Source organism: Nansenia antarctica (assembly GCF_963989245.1).
Source record: "Nansenia antarctica genome assembly, chromosome: 2".
NCBI classification, from domain to species: Eukaryota; Metazoa; Chordata; class Actinopteri; order Argentiniformes; family Microstomatidae; genus Nansenia; species Nansenia antarctica.
The window spans coordinates 89,762,594-89,777,593 of NC_137675.1; the positions used below are offsets into that span (position 1 = coordinate 89,762,594).

Genomic DNA, 15,000 nt, shown 5'->3' on the forward strand with positions numbered 1-15,000 from the left:
GGCCCCTCCCATTCCAACACCTTCAAGGTTAGGCCCCTCCCCCTCCAACACCTTCAAGGTTAGGCTCCTCCCACTCCAACACCTTCAAGGTTAGGCTCCTCCCCCGCACTCCAACACCTTCAAGGTTAGGCTCCTCCCCCTCCAACACCTTCAAGGTTAGGCTCCTCCCCCTCCAACACCTTCAAGGTTAGGCCCCTCCCATTCCAACACCTTCAAGGTTAGGCCCCTCCCCCTCCAACACCTTCAAGGTTAGGCTCCTCCCACTCCAACACCTTCAAGGTTAGGCTCCTCCCACTCCAACACCTTCAAGGTTAGGCTCCTCCCCCTCCAACACCTTCAAGGTTAGGCCCCTCCCACTCCAACACCTTCAAGGTTAGGCTCCTCCCACTCCAACACCTTCAAGGTTAGGCCCCTCCCCCTCCAACACCTTCAAGGTTAGGCTCCTCCCACTCCAACACCTTCAAGGTTAGGCCCCTCCCCCTCCAACACCTTCAAGGTTAGGCTCCTCCCCCTCCAACACCTTCAAGGTTAGGCTCCTCCCACTCCAACACCTTCAAGGTTAGGCTCCTCCCACTCCAACACCTTCAAGGTTAGGCCCCTCCCACTCCATCACCTTCAAGGTTAGGCCCCTCCCCCTCCAACACCTTCAAGGTTAGGCTCCTCCCACTCCAACACCTTCAAGGTTAGGCTCCTCCCCCTCCAACACCTTCAAGGTTAGGCTCCTCCCACTCCAACACCTTCAAGGTTAGGCCCCTCCCCCTCCAACACCTTCAAGGTTAGGCTCCTCCCCCTCCAACACCTTCAAGGTTAGGCCCCTCCCCCTCCAACACCTTCAAGGTTAGGCTCCTCCCCCTCCAACACCTTCAAGGTTAGGCCCCTCCCACGCACAGGTGACATCACACAGGCCTCAGGTCAGAGTGTAGCAGAGGGTCTTTTCCAGGTGCACACCCCCCAGGCAGATCAGACCCAAGGGTCAGACATGGATCAACACCCCTGGAGCAGTCAGGGGTTCAGTGCCTTGCTCAAGGGCACAACGGCAGTGGTGGTAGGACACCTTAGATGTGACGCCAGCAACCCTCCGGCTCCCTCCTGGGGAGTGGGGATCGAACCAGCGACCTACCTCTCTTAACTCTGACCTCTAACCTCTAGACTACCTGTCTACTTACCTGCATGTTAGTGCAGTAATGCTGCTTGTCCTGACTGTGTGTCTGTCTGTGTGTCTGTGTGTCTGTGTGTCTGTCTGTCTGTGTGTGTGTGTGTGTGTGTGTGTGTGTGTGTGTGTGTGTGTGTGTGTGCGCAGGTGGGCTCCCTCACAGTGAAGTGTCTGTTCACGCCGTGTCACACCACCGGACACATCTGCTACCTGGTAACCAAGGACAACAGCACAGACCCCCCCGCCGTGTTCACAGGTCAGTCACATGACCTAACACTAGTGTGTGTGTGTGTGTGTGTGTGTGTGGTTGCTAGGAGACACGCTGTTTGACCTGCTCACTTATATAGGATGGTGTTTTTAGAAGTTGTTTCTGATATCTGTGTCGATTTTATTATTTCATCATTTGTTTTATTGCTTTTGTGAAGTGCTTGTTTACATTTGATGACTTCTATTTTACTTGCTGTCTGTTTACTTGCTGTCTGTTATGCTGTATGCTACCAAATGTACTGTGAAGCACTTTGTGACTGCTGTCTTAAAGTGTTGTACAAGTAAGGCAAGGCAAGTTTATTAGTACAGCACATTTCATACAACAGGGGCAGTTCAAAGTGCTTTACATACAGCATTAAACATACAGCAAGAGGAGCATAGTAAGAACATAAAAACAACAATGAATAAAAGCAAATATAAGAAGTAGGCCTAAATAGATAAAACATTTAATAAGACAATAGTTGGAGGAAAGACATTGATAGAAGTGTTTGTGTTGAATCATAACTGGTGCAAAACATGAAGGTTTTTAGCTTAGATTTAAGTATTTTAAGGGTTTGGGGTTTGGGCCTGTTTGATTTCTTCAGGGAGTTTGTTCCAGGAGCATGCAGCAGCGTGACTGAAAGCTGCTGCACCGTGTTTTGTTTCTCAGCTGACCTTATGTGCCATGCGGGAATATAGGGTGGGAGGAGATCTGATATGTATTTTGGTCCAAGACCATTTTGTGATTTGTATGTAAAGTTCTGACCCCGTGTGTGTGGTTGGTAGGAGACCTGTTCTGACCCTGTGTGTGTGTGTGTGTGGTTGCTAGGAGACCTGTTCTGACCCTGTGTGTGTGTGTGTGTGTGTGTGTGTGTGTGTGTGTGTGTGTGTGTGTGTGTGTGTGTGTGTGTGTGTGTGTGTGTGTGTGTGTGGGGTTGCTAGGCGACACGCTGTTCGTGGCCGGCTGTGGGAAGTTCTTCGAGGGAACAGCAGAGCAGATGTACAGAGCCCTGATCACCATCCTGGGAGGACTGCCCCCCGAGACTGTAACTACCTACCTTTAACTATACTATACTATATACCTGTATACATACACCCTGATCACCATCCTGGGAGGACTGCCCCCTGAGACTGTAACTACCTACCTTTAACTATACTATACTATATACCTGTATACATACACCCTGATCACCATCCTGGGAGGACTGCCCCCTGAGACTGTAACTACCTACCTTTAACTATACTATACTATATACCTGTATACATACACCCTGATCACCATCCTGGGGGGACTTCCCCCAGAGACTGTCACTATACTATACTACATACCTATATATGTGTGGTGGCCTGGGAAAACCCTTCACATGGTGGCATTTTGACATTTTCATTTTTTTATATTTCCATAAATTAGAAGTTCTCAGCTATTCATAACTGGTTGAATGACTGAGATAGCCCTCAAAAAGTTATGAGCATTTTAATGTATCATGTCAAAAAAAGTGAAAGGTGAGAAATGCTGCCCCCATGCTGCCCCCGACCCCTTTCTCCTCCGGGTCGGGGGAGGAGCCTATGCAGATCGGCCGGTCTTGTTTGTCTGCTTGTGATGCGGTGTTAGTCTGCTCGCCTCGTCGGTATGCGAGGGACAGATCCATTTGTGTGTCTTCTAGTTAAGATTGTATTACTTTATGCTTATTGTGAGCATCAGTAAACTGGCAATAACACAGGTAGAAGTATCGTCTCTCCTTTCGCTCATGTGTGCGTGCGTTGCTTAACTGAGAATGAGACACGTTCAACGTGACGTTGTTTCGCTAGCAAACTACCCACCACCAAAACATAAAAATAAGTACTTTCTCTTTTGTTTTTTTAAAATGTTTATTCACCATAATGTAGTATGGAGTTCAAAGTACTAGAATACCACATAATATCAAAATCGCCGAAATAGGACATTTCCATCTATTTTTGCTCTTTGCCACAAACGAACGCCAGCGACATCCGACGGGTTTTCCCAGGCCACCACATATATATATATACCTATATACTCACACTCACACAGCAGTTATTATTATTTTGATCTGTAATGTGTGTGTGTGCGTGCGTGTGTGCGTGTGTGTGTGTGTGTGTGTGTGTGTGTGTGTGTGTGTGTTAGAGGGTGTACTGTGGTCATGAGTACACCGTCAACAACCTGAAGTTCGCCCGTCACGTCGAACCTGAGAACCAGGCGGTCAGGAAGAAGCTGGCCTGGGCCAAGGTACCTCCCTGGTCATGTGACCTACCATGTGACCCTGGTCATGTGATCCATGGTCTTTACAATGGGAAGCTGCTATTTACACACAACAACCACTAGTTGGCCGCTTGTAAATTAGCCTGCCTCCTACACAGAAAAACTGCAAAATAGCTTCATACTAGCTTATCCTGATATGATGTTGAACATGTAAGGATACTGGGTGGTAGAACGCACATGTCTAGGACAAGTCATGAAAGGACGGTCCTGAAATTTAATGGAGTACAAAGATATAACATGTATATAAAGATATAACATTTATATAAAGATATACCATGTATATAAAGATATAACATGTATATAAAGATATAACATGTATATAAAGATATAACATGTATATAAAGATATACCATGTATATAAAGATATAACATTTATATAAAGATATAACATTTATATAAAGTTATACCATGTATATAAAGATATAACATGTATATAAAGATATAACATTTATATAAAGATATACCATGTATATAAAGATATACCATGTATATAAAGATATACCATGTTATTGTCCTCCAGGCCTGGCTGATGTGTTGATGTGTTTGTCAGGAGAAGGTGAGCGAGGGGGAGCCCACCGTTCCCTCCACTGTGGCGGAGGAGTTCACCATCAACCCATTCATGAGAGTCAAGTAAGACCCTCCTCTCCTCTCTCCTCCTCTCCTCCTCTCCTCTCTCCTCCTCTCCTCTCTCCTCCTCTCCTCTCTCCTCCTCTCCTCTCCCCTCCTCTCCTCCTCTCCTCTCTCCTCCTCTCCTCTCTCCTCCTCTCCTCTCCCCTCCTCTCCTCCTCTCCTCTCCTCCTCTCCTCTCTCCTCCTCTCCTCTCTCCTCCTCTCCTCTCCCCTCCTCTCCTCCTCTCCTCTCTCCTCCTCTCCTCTCTCCTCCTCTCCTCTCTCCTCCTCTCCTCCTCTCCTCTCTCCTCCTCTCCTCTCTCCTCCTCTCCTCCTCTCCTCTCTCCTCCTCTCCTCTCCTCCTCTCCTCTCTCCTCCTCTCCTCCTCTCCTCTCTCCTCCTCTCCTCTCTCCTCCTCTCCTCCTCTCCTCTCTCCTCCTCTCCTCTCCTCCTCTCCTCCTCTCCTCTCTCCTCCTCTCCTCTCCTCCTCTCCTCCTCTCCTCTCCTCTCTCCTCTCTCCTCTCCTCTCTCCTCTCTCCTCTCCTCTCTCCTCTCCTCTCCTCTCCTCCTCTCCTCTCTCCTCTCCTCTCCTCTCTCCTCTCCTCTCCTCCTCTCCTCCCTCCTCTCCTCTCCTCTCTCCTCTCCTCTCCTCCTCTCCTCTCCTCCTCTCCTCTCCTCCTCTCCTCCCTCCTCTCTCCTCCTCTCCTCTCCTCTCCTCCCTCCTCTCTCCTCCTCTCCTCTCCTCCTCTCCTCCCTCCTCCTCTCCTCCTCTCCTCCTCTCCTCTCCTCTCTCCTCTCCTCTCCTCTCCTCTCCTCTCCTCTCCTCCTCTCCTCTCCTCCTCTCCTCTCTCCTCCTCTCCTCCCTCCTCTCCTCCTCTCCTCTCTCCTCTCTCTCCTCTCTCCTCTCTCTCCTCTCCTCTCTCCTCCTCTCCTCCCTCCTCTCCTCCTCTCCTCTCTCCTCCTCTCCTCTCCTCCCTCCTCTCTCCTCTCCTCTCTCCTCTCCTCTCTCCTCCTCTCCTCCTCTCCTCTCCTCTCCTCTCCTCCTCTCCTCTCCTCTCTCCTACAGTCAGTAACAGTCAGTAACAGTCAGTAAGGTAACAGCCAGTAACAGTCAGTAACAGCCAGTAAGGTGACAGTCAGTAACAGTAAGGTAACAGTCAGTAACAGCCAGTAAGGTAACAGTCAGTAACAGCCAGTAAGGTAACAGTCAGTAACAGTAAGGTAACAGTCAGTAAGGTAACAGTCAGTAAGGTAACAGTCAGTAACAGTAAGGTAACAGTCAGTAACAGTCAGTAAGGTAACAGCCAGTAACAGCCAGTAACAGCCAGTAAGGTGACAGTCAGTAACAGTAAGGTAACAGTAAGGTAACAGTCAGTAACAGTAAGGTAACAGTCAGTAACAGCCAGTAACAGTCAGTAACAGTAAGGTAACAGTCAGGTAACAGTAAGGTAACAGTAAGGTAACAGTCAGTAACAGTCAGTAACAGTAAGGTAACAGTCAGTAACAGTAAGGTAACAGTCAGTAACAGTAAGGTAACAGTCAGTAACAGTCAGTAACAGTAAGGTAACAGTCAGTAAGGTAACAGTAAGGTAACAGTCAGTAACAGTCAGTAATAGTAAGGTAACAGTCAGTAACAGTAAGGTAACAGTCAGTAACAGTCAGTAAGGTAACAGTAAGGTAACAGTAAGGTAACAGTCAGTAAGGTAACAGTAAGGTAACAGTCAGTAACAGTCAGTAATAGTAAGGTAACAGTCAGTAACAGTAAGGTAACAGTAAGGTAACAGCCAGTAACAGTCAGTAACAGTAAGGTAACAGTCAGTAACAGTGTGTTTTCTGCTCCAGGGAGAAGAGTGTGCAGGAGCACGCGGGTCAGACTGACCCGGTGGAGACGATGAGGAGCCTGAGGAAGGAGAAGGACAGCTTCCGCGTGCCCAAGGACTGACCCAGGTCACCTGACCTCCCCCAAGTCACCTGACCTTCCCCTGACCCCCCCCAGGTCACCTGACCTCCCCCAGGTCACATGTCCCAGAGTAACCGTCCAATCAGTGCGCTGGGACGACCACCACTACCACGCTAACATGGCTAACACGGCTAACATAGCTAACATGACATCACATCTCTCTATCCTCTACATGTCTTATCTCTTTACTACAGCAACATGACACCAGACACCTGCAGATCTACTGGAAGCATGTGATCAAAAATAATAATAATAATAATATTGTAATGTCAGGAAGTATATTACGTATTAGCTGGATCTGATTCTGAATTTAATTTGAAATACGAAGCTAATTATTCCTTTTGTAGTTTGAGACATTTTGACTTCAATTGATGGTTTTAACTGGTTTGATCTTTTAATCAAGGTGCAGGGTGATTTACTAAACGTGCTTAAGCTTAAAATGTAGTTTAATTTAGAGTGAATGCGTTCTGGGTAATCTAATACTGATGCTGTTTCAATAACCGATTCAACAATCTACGTTTTGTGAACGCAGAGATCCATGAAAAATGGGGCGTCTTAATTTATGTGCACTTTTGTAAATTTATCTCAAAGATGGAGAAGTATTTTTTCTCTCGTGTTGAACACATTGCTGTCTGTGTTGTCTGTATAAAGCTTTCTGATCCAAAGGATTTTATTATTTTGATACAGTATTTAAGATACAGTATATTCACTCAACAATGTTGATCAGTGTGTGTCAGTTCTGAGGAGAAACTCATTTATGTTGAAACTGTTTTATTTTAGAGTGACTGTTTCAAACTGTTCTACTTAAGTGACTGTTTCAAACTGTTCTACTTAAGTGACTGTTTCAAACTGTTCTACTTAAGTGACTGTTTCAAACTGTTCTACTTTAGTGACTGTTTCAAACTGTTCTACTTAAGACACTGTTTCAAACTGTTCTACTTTAGTGACTGTTTCAAACTGTTCTACTTAAGACACTGTTTCAAACTGTTCTAATTTAGACACTGTTTCAAACTGTTATACTTAAGGGACTGTTTCAAACTGTTCCAAACTGTTCTACTTTAGAGTGACTGTTTCAAACTGTTATACTTTAGATAATAAAGCATGTTGATTGGCTCTCATTTCATCTTTATAATGCAAATTCACATGGCATTGCTTTCTCTCTACCTCCATCACCCCTCTCTCTCCCTCCATCATCCCTCTCTCATATTTCACAAGACAGCAAAATAAGCCTGGACTTTCCTTTAGCGACATTGATGGAATACCCCCCAGCTCTGGCACCCTGTCCTCTGTTAGGTATGAACGCGGGCTCGTTCGCCAGACAGCGCCAACGTTCAGAGGTTTCCGAACGCAAACGCGAACTGGCACGGTTCTTTGCCGGTGTGAAAGCAGTTAACCTGTGTGTGTGTGATGAAGGCAGTTAACCTGTGTGTGTGTGTGTGATGAAGGCAGTTAACCTGTGTGTGTGTGTGTGTGTGTGTGTGTAGGACCCCAGCCTGTATAGGAGATAGTCATCTGACTGTGTGTGGTCTGTCTCACTACCAACACACTACTGAATATGAACATGATGGTCACTGTGTCATGTTGTGACTCTGTCTGTCTTTCTGCTGCAGCAAAGAAACAACAACAATGTTTGTCTCATCTGATGATCTGGTCAATAAACGTACGTTGATAATCAATAACGTCACAGTCACACAAAGTAACATAAATTATTTTAATATGCAAAATACTCTTCATCCATACAGCTGGTTTTCATTATAAATAACGCAGGACAGGTCCTGTACATAAAGCAGGAGTATAAAGGTCATGTGACTGAAAAAAAAACTTTTTTGAGGAGTTTATAAAAGTTCACTTTATAGAACCATATTATATTTCAGATCACTGGCTCGGACGGATAGACAAATCACCTCTGATCCTCAACGATCCTCCTCCTCCTCCTCTCCCTCCCTCTCCTCCCCCCCCTCCTCTTCCTCTCCTCTCCCCCCTCCTCCTCTCCTCCCCCCCCCCCTCCTCCTCCCCTCTCCTCTCTCCTCTCCTCTCCTCCCTCCTCCTCCTCCCCTCTCCTCTCCTCCCCCCCCCTCCTCCTCCCCCCTCCTCCTCCCCCTCCTCCTCTCTCCTCTCCTCCTCCTCTCCTCCCCCTCCTCCTCCTCCCCCTCCTCCTCCTCTCCTCCTCCTCCTCCCTCCTCCTCCTCTCCTCCCTCCTCCTCCTCTCCTCCCCCTCCTCCTCCCTCCTCCTCCTCTCCTCCCTCCTCCTCCTCTCCTCCCCCTCCTCCTCCCTCCTCCTCCTCTCCTCCCTCCTCCTCCTCTCCTCCCCCTCCTCCTCCCTCCTCCTCTCCTCCCCCTCTCCTCTCCTCCCTCCTCTCCCCTCCCCTCCTCTCCTCTCTCCTCCCTCCTCTCCCCTCTCCTCTCCTCCCTCCCCTCCTCCTCCTCCTCCTCCTCCTCCTCCTCCTCCCCTCTCCTCCCTCCCCGCCTCCTCCTCCTCCTCCCCTCTCCTCCCTCCTCCTCCTCCTCCCCTCTCCTCTCCCTCTACCACTTGGCCACCAGGCCGTTGGTGTTCTTCTCTACGTGGTGGAATTGTGTGTGCAGCAGCCTCCTCCTGCCCTCCTCCCCCAGCCCGCCAAGCCAGGTCTGGTACAGCGCCGCCACGCGCTGGTCCTCCTCCGGCACCAGGGGGCGCTCCGCCAGGTACAGCTCCTCCACCTGCAGCAGCAGGTCCTTCTGGGACACGTCAGGTGACGAGGGCTTCAGCTGGCCGCCCCCGTTCAGCTTACCTGGAGAGAGAGAGAGAGAGAGAGAGAGAGACAGAGAGAGACACAGAGAGAGAAAGACAGAGAGAGAGAGAGAGGGACGGAGAGACAGACAGAGAGAGAGAGAGAGACACAGAGAGAGAGAGAGTGTCAGTCACACACTCAGAGAGAGAGACAGAGAGATACAGAGAGAGAGAGAGACAGAGAGAGAGAGAGAGAGAGACAGAGAGAGAGAGAGTGTCAGTCACACACTCAGAGAGAGAGACAGAGAGATACAGAGAGAGAGACAGACAGACAGACAGACAGAGACACAGAGAGAGAGAGGGACGGAGAGACAGAGACAGAGAGAGAGAGAGAGAGAGAGACAGTGTCAGTCACATACTCAGAGAGAGAGACAGAGAGACAGACAGAGAGAGACAGACAGACAGAGAGACAGACAGAGAGACAGACAGACAGCCAGTTTAACCAGTTCTAACAGGTCTGTGTTCTCCTTTGTTAAGGTTTAACTGTCATGGAGCTGTCTATTGACTGAAGCCCCGCCCCTCCTGACTCAGGCTCCACCCCTCCTGACTCAGGCTCCGCCCCTCCTGACTCAGGCTCTGCCCCTCCTGACTCAGGCTCCGCCCCTCCTGACTCAGGCTCCGCCCCTCCTGACTCAGGCTCCGCCCCTCCTGACTCAGGCTCCGCCCCTCCTGACTCAGGCTCCGCCCCTCCTGACTCAGGCTCCGCCCCTCCTGACTCAGGCTGTGTTTACACCGCCAGGTAGAACATCAACAGGATTTTACACCGCAGGTGTTTTAATATATGAATATATATATATACAGTATATATATTTATTTTTTAAATAGCCAAATAGCCAATATTATTATCTTTTCTTTTTTTTTTAAGTAATTTTTTTCTGAGTGGGGCAGTCCCACTCATATTTTTCATTTGTATTGATAGATACAGTGGAGAATTAGACAGGAAGGATGGGTGAGAGAGAGAGGAGGGATGACATGCAGGATGTGTCCCCGGCCGGATTCGAACCGGGGACCCTGCGGTTACGTGGTCAGCGCTTAACCCGCTACGCCACCTAAGCGGCCCCAATATCATTATCTTTTAAATGTGAACAGACTCTTCCAGATGTTAAGGCCTCACCTGAGGGGCAGGCCGTCACCTCTACACCCCCCCCCCCCCCCTGAGGGGCAGGCCGTCACCTCTACACCCCCCCCCCCCCCCCCCAGCCTCACCTGAGGGGCAGGCCATCACCTCTACACCCCCCCCCCCCCCCCCCCCCCAGACTCACCCGAGGGGCAGGCCGTCACCTCTACACCCCCCCCCCCCCCTGAGGGGCAGGCCGTCACCTCTACACCCCCCCCCCTCACCTGAGGGGCAGGCCGTCACCTCTACACCCCCCCCCCCCCCCCTGAGGGGCAGGCCATCACCTCTACACCCCCCCCCCCCCCAGACTCACCTGAGGGGCAGGCCGTCACCTCTACACCCCCCCCCAGACTCACCTGAGGGGCAGGCCGTCACCTCTACACCCCCCAGACTCACCTGAGGGGCAGGCCGTCACCTCTACACCCCCCCCCCCCCCCCCCTGAGGGGCAGGCCGTCACCTCTACACCCCCCCCCCCCCAGACTCACCTGAGGGGCAGGCCATCACCTCTACAAAGTGGTAGGGGGACTTCCCCCTCTTCATCTTCTGGACCAGGTTCTGGATGTTCCGGAAGCCGTACGCCAGGGCGAAGCGCAGCAGCACCACCCCCTCCCTCTCCAGGGTCACCTCCTGGAAGTCCTTGTTCCTGGGGTCAGAGGTCAGGGTTAGGGTTAGGGTTAGGTTCACCTCCCAGGCGCTGCTATGCTGCCAGACTTACTGGGTTTTGGAGCGAGACAAGACAGACAGTCCCACTATGAGGTGTTTTAACTGTTACTGGACAGAGACAGGAAGTCAGGAGGAGAGAGACAGGAAGTCAGGAGGAGAGAGGCAGGAAGTCAGGAGGAGAGAGGCAGGAAGTCGGGAGGAGAGAGACAGGAAGTCAGGAGGAGAGAGACAGGAAGTCAGGAGGAGAGAGACAGGAAGTCAGGAGGAGAGAGACAGGAAGTCAGGAGGAGAGAGGCAGGAAGTCAGGAGGAGAGAGACTGGAAGTCCACTGGACCCCCCCCAGGCCACAGCTAGAAACACTGTTTGTGTGTGTGTGTGTGTGTGTGTGTGTACCTCAGGGTCTTGTAGGTGAGCTGGGTGACCTCCTGGCCGTACAGGGCTCTGGCGGCGTGTGTGAAGGCGTGATGCAGGTAGCCCCCGGAGCCCCCCCCCGCATGGCTCAGCAGCTCCTCACCACACACGTTACTGAACCTGCACACACACACACACACACACACGCACACGCACACACACACACACCCACACACACACACACACACGCACACACACACACACGTTACTAAACCTGCACACACACACACACACACACACGCACACACACACGTTACTAAACCTGCACGCACACGCATACACACACACACACACACACACACACACGCTACTGAACCTGCAGGGAGCCACAGCACGCACACACACATAGCTAGGCTACGTAGGTTAGCATTAGCAGCTAGGCTACGTAGGTTAGCCTTAGCAGCTAGGCTACGTAGGTTAGCATTAGAGGCTAGACTACGTAGGTTAGCATTAAGGCTAGGCTACATAGGTTAGCATTAAGGCTAGGCTACGTAGGTTAGCAGCAGAAGACTCACATCTCGTCTAGCTTCGCTGGTTCCACGTCGCTCAGAGAGACATGTTGCTCCTCCAACATCTTCAGGACCTCTCCTGGAACCACGGAGACAAGGTCAGACAGACAGACAGACAGACAGACAGACAGACAGACAACCAGACAGACAACCAGACAGACAGACAGACAAACAACCAGACAGACAACCAGACAGACAGACAGACAACCAGACAGACAAACAGACAACCAGACAACCAGACAGACAGACAGACAGACAACCAGACAGACAGACAGACAACCAGACAGACAGACAACCAGACAGACAGACAAACAGACAACCAGACAACCAGCCAGACAGACAGACACACAACCAGACAACCAGACAGACAGACAGACAACCAGACAGACAACCAGACAGACAGACAGACAACCAGACAGACAGATAGATGTAGAGAGATAATAATATGTGTGGTGGCCTGGGAAAACCCGTCGGATGTCGCTGGCGTTCGTTCGTGGCAAAGAGCAAAAATAAATGGAAATCGCGATTTTGGCGATTTTGATATTATGTGGTATTCTAGTACTTTGAACTCCATACGATATTATGGTGAATTAAACATTTTAAGAAAACAAAAGAGAAAGTACTTATTTTTATGTTTTTGTGGTGGGTAGTTTGCTAGCGAAACAACGTCACGTTGAACGTGTCTCATTCTCAGTTAAGCAACGCACGCACACATGAGCGAAAGGAGAGACGATGCTTCCACCTGTGTTATTGCCAGTTTACTGATGCTCACAATAAGCATAAAGTAATAACATCTTAACTAGAAGACACACAAATGGATCTGTCCCTCGCATACCGACGAGGCGAGCAGACTAACACCGCATCACAAGCAGACAAACGAGACCGGCCGATCTGCATAGGCTCCTCCCCCGACCCGGAGGAGAAAGGAGTCGGGGGCAGCATGGGGGCAGCATTTTTCACCTTTCACTTTTTTTGACATGATACATTAAAATGCTCATAACTTTTTAAAATAAAGGGCTATCTCAGTCATTCAACCAGTTATGAATAGCTGAGAACTTCTAATTTATGGAAATATAAAAAAATGAAAATGTCAAAATGCCACCATGTGAAGGGTTTTCCCAGGCCACCACACATATTAATAATAACTTTTATTTGTATAGCACTTTTCCTGCAAACATTGCAGCTCAAAGTGCTTCAATCATTATATAATCATCATTTAATTATTTTGTCGTTAAAAGGTTTTTAGTCTTGACTTGAACATATGTGCTGAGGTTGCATCCCTAATGTAAACTGGCAGTGAGACACAATCTGGAGCATAAAATGAGAATGCAGCCTCGCCAAATCTCTTCTTTTGTACATGTGGTACACAGAGAAAACCAGCGTCAGAAGACCTGAGAGCTCTATTGGGCTGATATGCTAGCAGAAGACCTGAGAGCTCTATTGGGCTGATATGCTAGCAGAAGACCTGAGAGCTCTATTGGGCTGATATGCTAGCAGAAGACCTGAGAGCTCTATTGGGCTGATATGCTAGCAGAAGACCTGAGAGCTCTATTGGGCTGATATGCTAGCAAAAGGTCTTTCAGATATTCTGGTGCTGTGCCAGTGAGAGCTTTATAAACAAGCAGAAGGATCTTGAAATCTATGCTGAACTTAACAGGAAGCCAGTGTAGAGTCTCTAAAATAGGAGTTATATGAGCTCGTCTGCTTGTTTTGGTTAAAACTCTCGCTGCTGAATTTTAGACTAATTGCAGCTGGCCAATAGCTTTCTTCGGAAGACCAGTAAGGAGACCGTTACAATAGTCCAAACGGGTAATAACAAATAGATGCATTAACACTTCTGCATCAGCTTGCCGAAGAAAATGTCTAACTTTTGCAATATATCGTAGATGATAAAAAGCATTTCTAGTGATAGATTTGATGTGAGGCTCAAAGCTTAAGTCAGAATCTATAATCACACCTAGATTCTTAGCTTCATGTTTGCAGTTTGAAAGCAAGGTTCCCATGGTATTCGACAATTTGTCTTTTTGTGGGTTTGACAAGAATCTCAGTTTTGTCCTGATTTAGTTTATTTTTGGGACATCCAAAGTATTATATCTGGGAGACGATGTATCTTCAGCAAGCTGAGTGCATGTGAATTATCACCTAATGGGATCATGTACAGGGAGAAGAGCAAGGGACCCAGAATAGACCCCTGAGGGACCCCACATGTGATGTCAACATTTTCAGAAACAGTCTCCCAGGACAACAGAGAAACGCCTACCAGCTAGATAAGATTTAAACCACTCTAATACAAGTCCCGAAAGACCAACACAGTTTTCTAAACGATGTATTAGAATAGTGTGATCTACTGTATCAAAAGCAGCACTCAAATCTAACAAAACCAGAACTGATACACCACCAGCATCTATGATGGGTTAGATAAGGGTTAGACACCTCCCTGCCCCCCCCTACCTGAGGTTATGACACAGTCCTCCTCCCTGCCCCCCCCTACCTGAGGTTATGACACAGTCCCCCTCCCTGCCCCCCCCTACCTGAGGTTATGACACAGTCCCCCTCCCTGCCCCCCCCTACCTGAGGTTATGACACAGTCCTCCTCCCTGCCCCCCCCCCTACCTGAGGTTATGACACAGTCCTCCTCCCTGCCCCCCCCTACCTGAGGTTATGACACAGTCCCCCTCCCTGCCCCCCCCCCTACCTGAGGTTATGACACAGTCCTCCTCCCTGCCCCCCTCCCCTACCTGAGGTTATGACACAGTCCTCCTCCCTGCCCCCCCCCCTACCTGAGGTTATGACACAGTCCTCCTCCCTGCCCCCCCCTACCTGAGGTTATGACACAGTCCACCTCCCTGCCCCCCCCTACCTGAGGTTATGACACAGTCCTCCTCCCTGCCCCCCCCCCTACCTGAGGTTATGACACAGTCCTCCTCCCTGCCCCCCCCTACCTGAGGTTATGACACAGTCCACCTCCCTGCCCCCCCCTACCTGAGGTTATGACACAGTCCTCCTCCCTGCCCCCCCCTACCTGAGGTTATGACACAGTCCTCCTCCCTGCCCCCCCCCTACCTGAGGTTATGACACAGTCCTCCTCCCTGCCCCCCCCCTACCTGAGGTTATGACACAGTCCTCCTCCCTGCCCCCCCCTACCTGAGGTTATGACACAGTCCTCCTCCCTGCCCCCCCCTACCTGAGGTTATGACACAGTCCTCCTCCCTGCCCCCCCCTACCTGAGGTTATGACACAGTCCTCCTCCCTGCCCCCCCCCCTACCTGAGGTTATGACACAGTCCC

General features: G+C 49.7%; 2 protein-coding genes across 2 annotated transcripts in view; one reads left to right on the top strand and one right to left on the bottom strand.

Moving 5' to 3' along the window:
- Positions 1–7,358, top strand: part of hagh (hydroxyacylglutathione hydrolase) — an 18,426-nt gene extending 11,068 nt beyond the window's left edge. The window contains exons 5-9 of the mRNA XM_080524861.1: positions 1,301–1,409; positions 2,342–2,445; positions 3,543–3,644; positions 4,228–4,307; positions 6,128–7,358. Of these exons, the coding sequence (XP_080380987.1) occupies positions 1,301–1,409; positions 2,342–2,445; positions 3,543–3,644; positions 4,228–4,307; positions 6,128–6,227 (495 nt within the window). The 3' untranslated portion in view covers positions 6,228–7,358. The remainder of the gene's footprint in view (positions 1–1,300; positions 1,410–2,341; positions 2,446–3,542; positions 3,645–4,227; positions 4,308–6,127) is intronic.
- A 1,410-nt stretch (positions 7,359–8,768) lies between these two features.
- narfl (nuclear prelamin A recognition factor-like) overlaps positions 8,769–15,000 on the bottom strand; it is a gene marked incomplete at both ends in the record, with an annotated part of 26,100 nt that continues 19,868 nt past the window's right edge. The window contains 4 exons of the mRNA XM_080550678.1: positions 8,769–9,013; positions 10,616–10,773; positions 11,187–11,324; positions 11,720–11,792. Coding sequence (XP_080406804.1) covers positions 8,769–9,013; positions 10,616–10,773; positions 11,187–11,324; positions 11,720–11,792 — 614 coding nt within the window. The remainder of the gene's footprint in view (positions 9,014–10,615; positions 10,774–11,186; positions 11,325–11,719; positions 11,793–15,000) is intronic.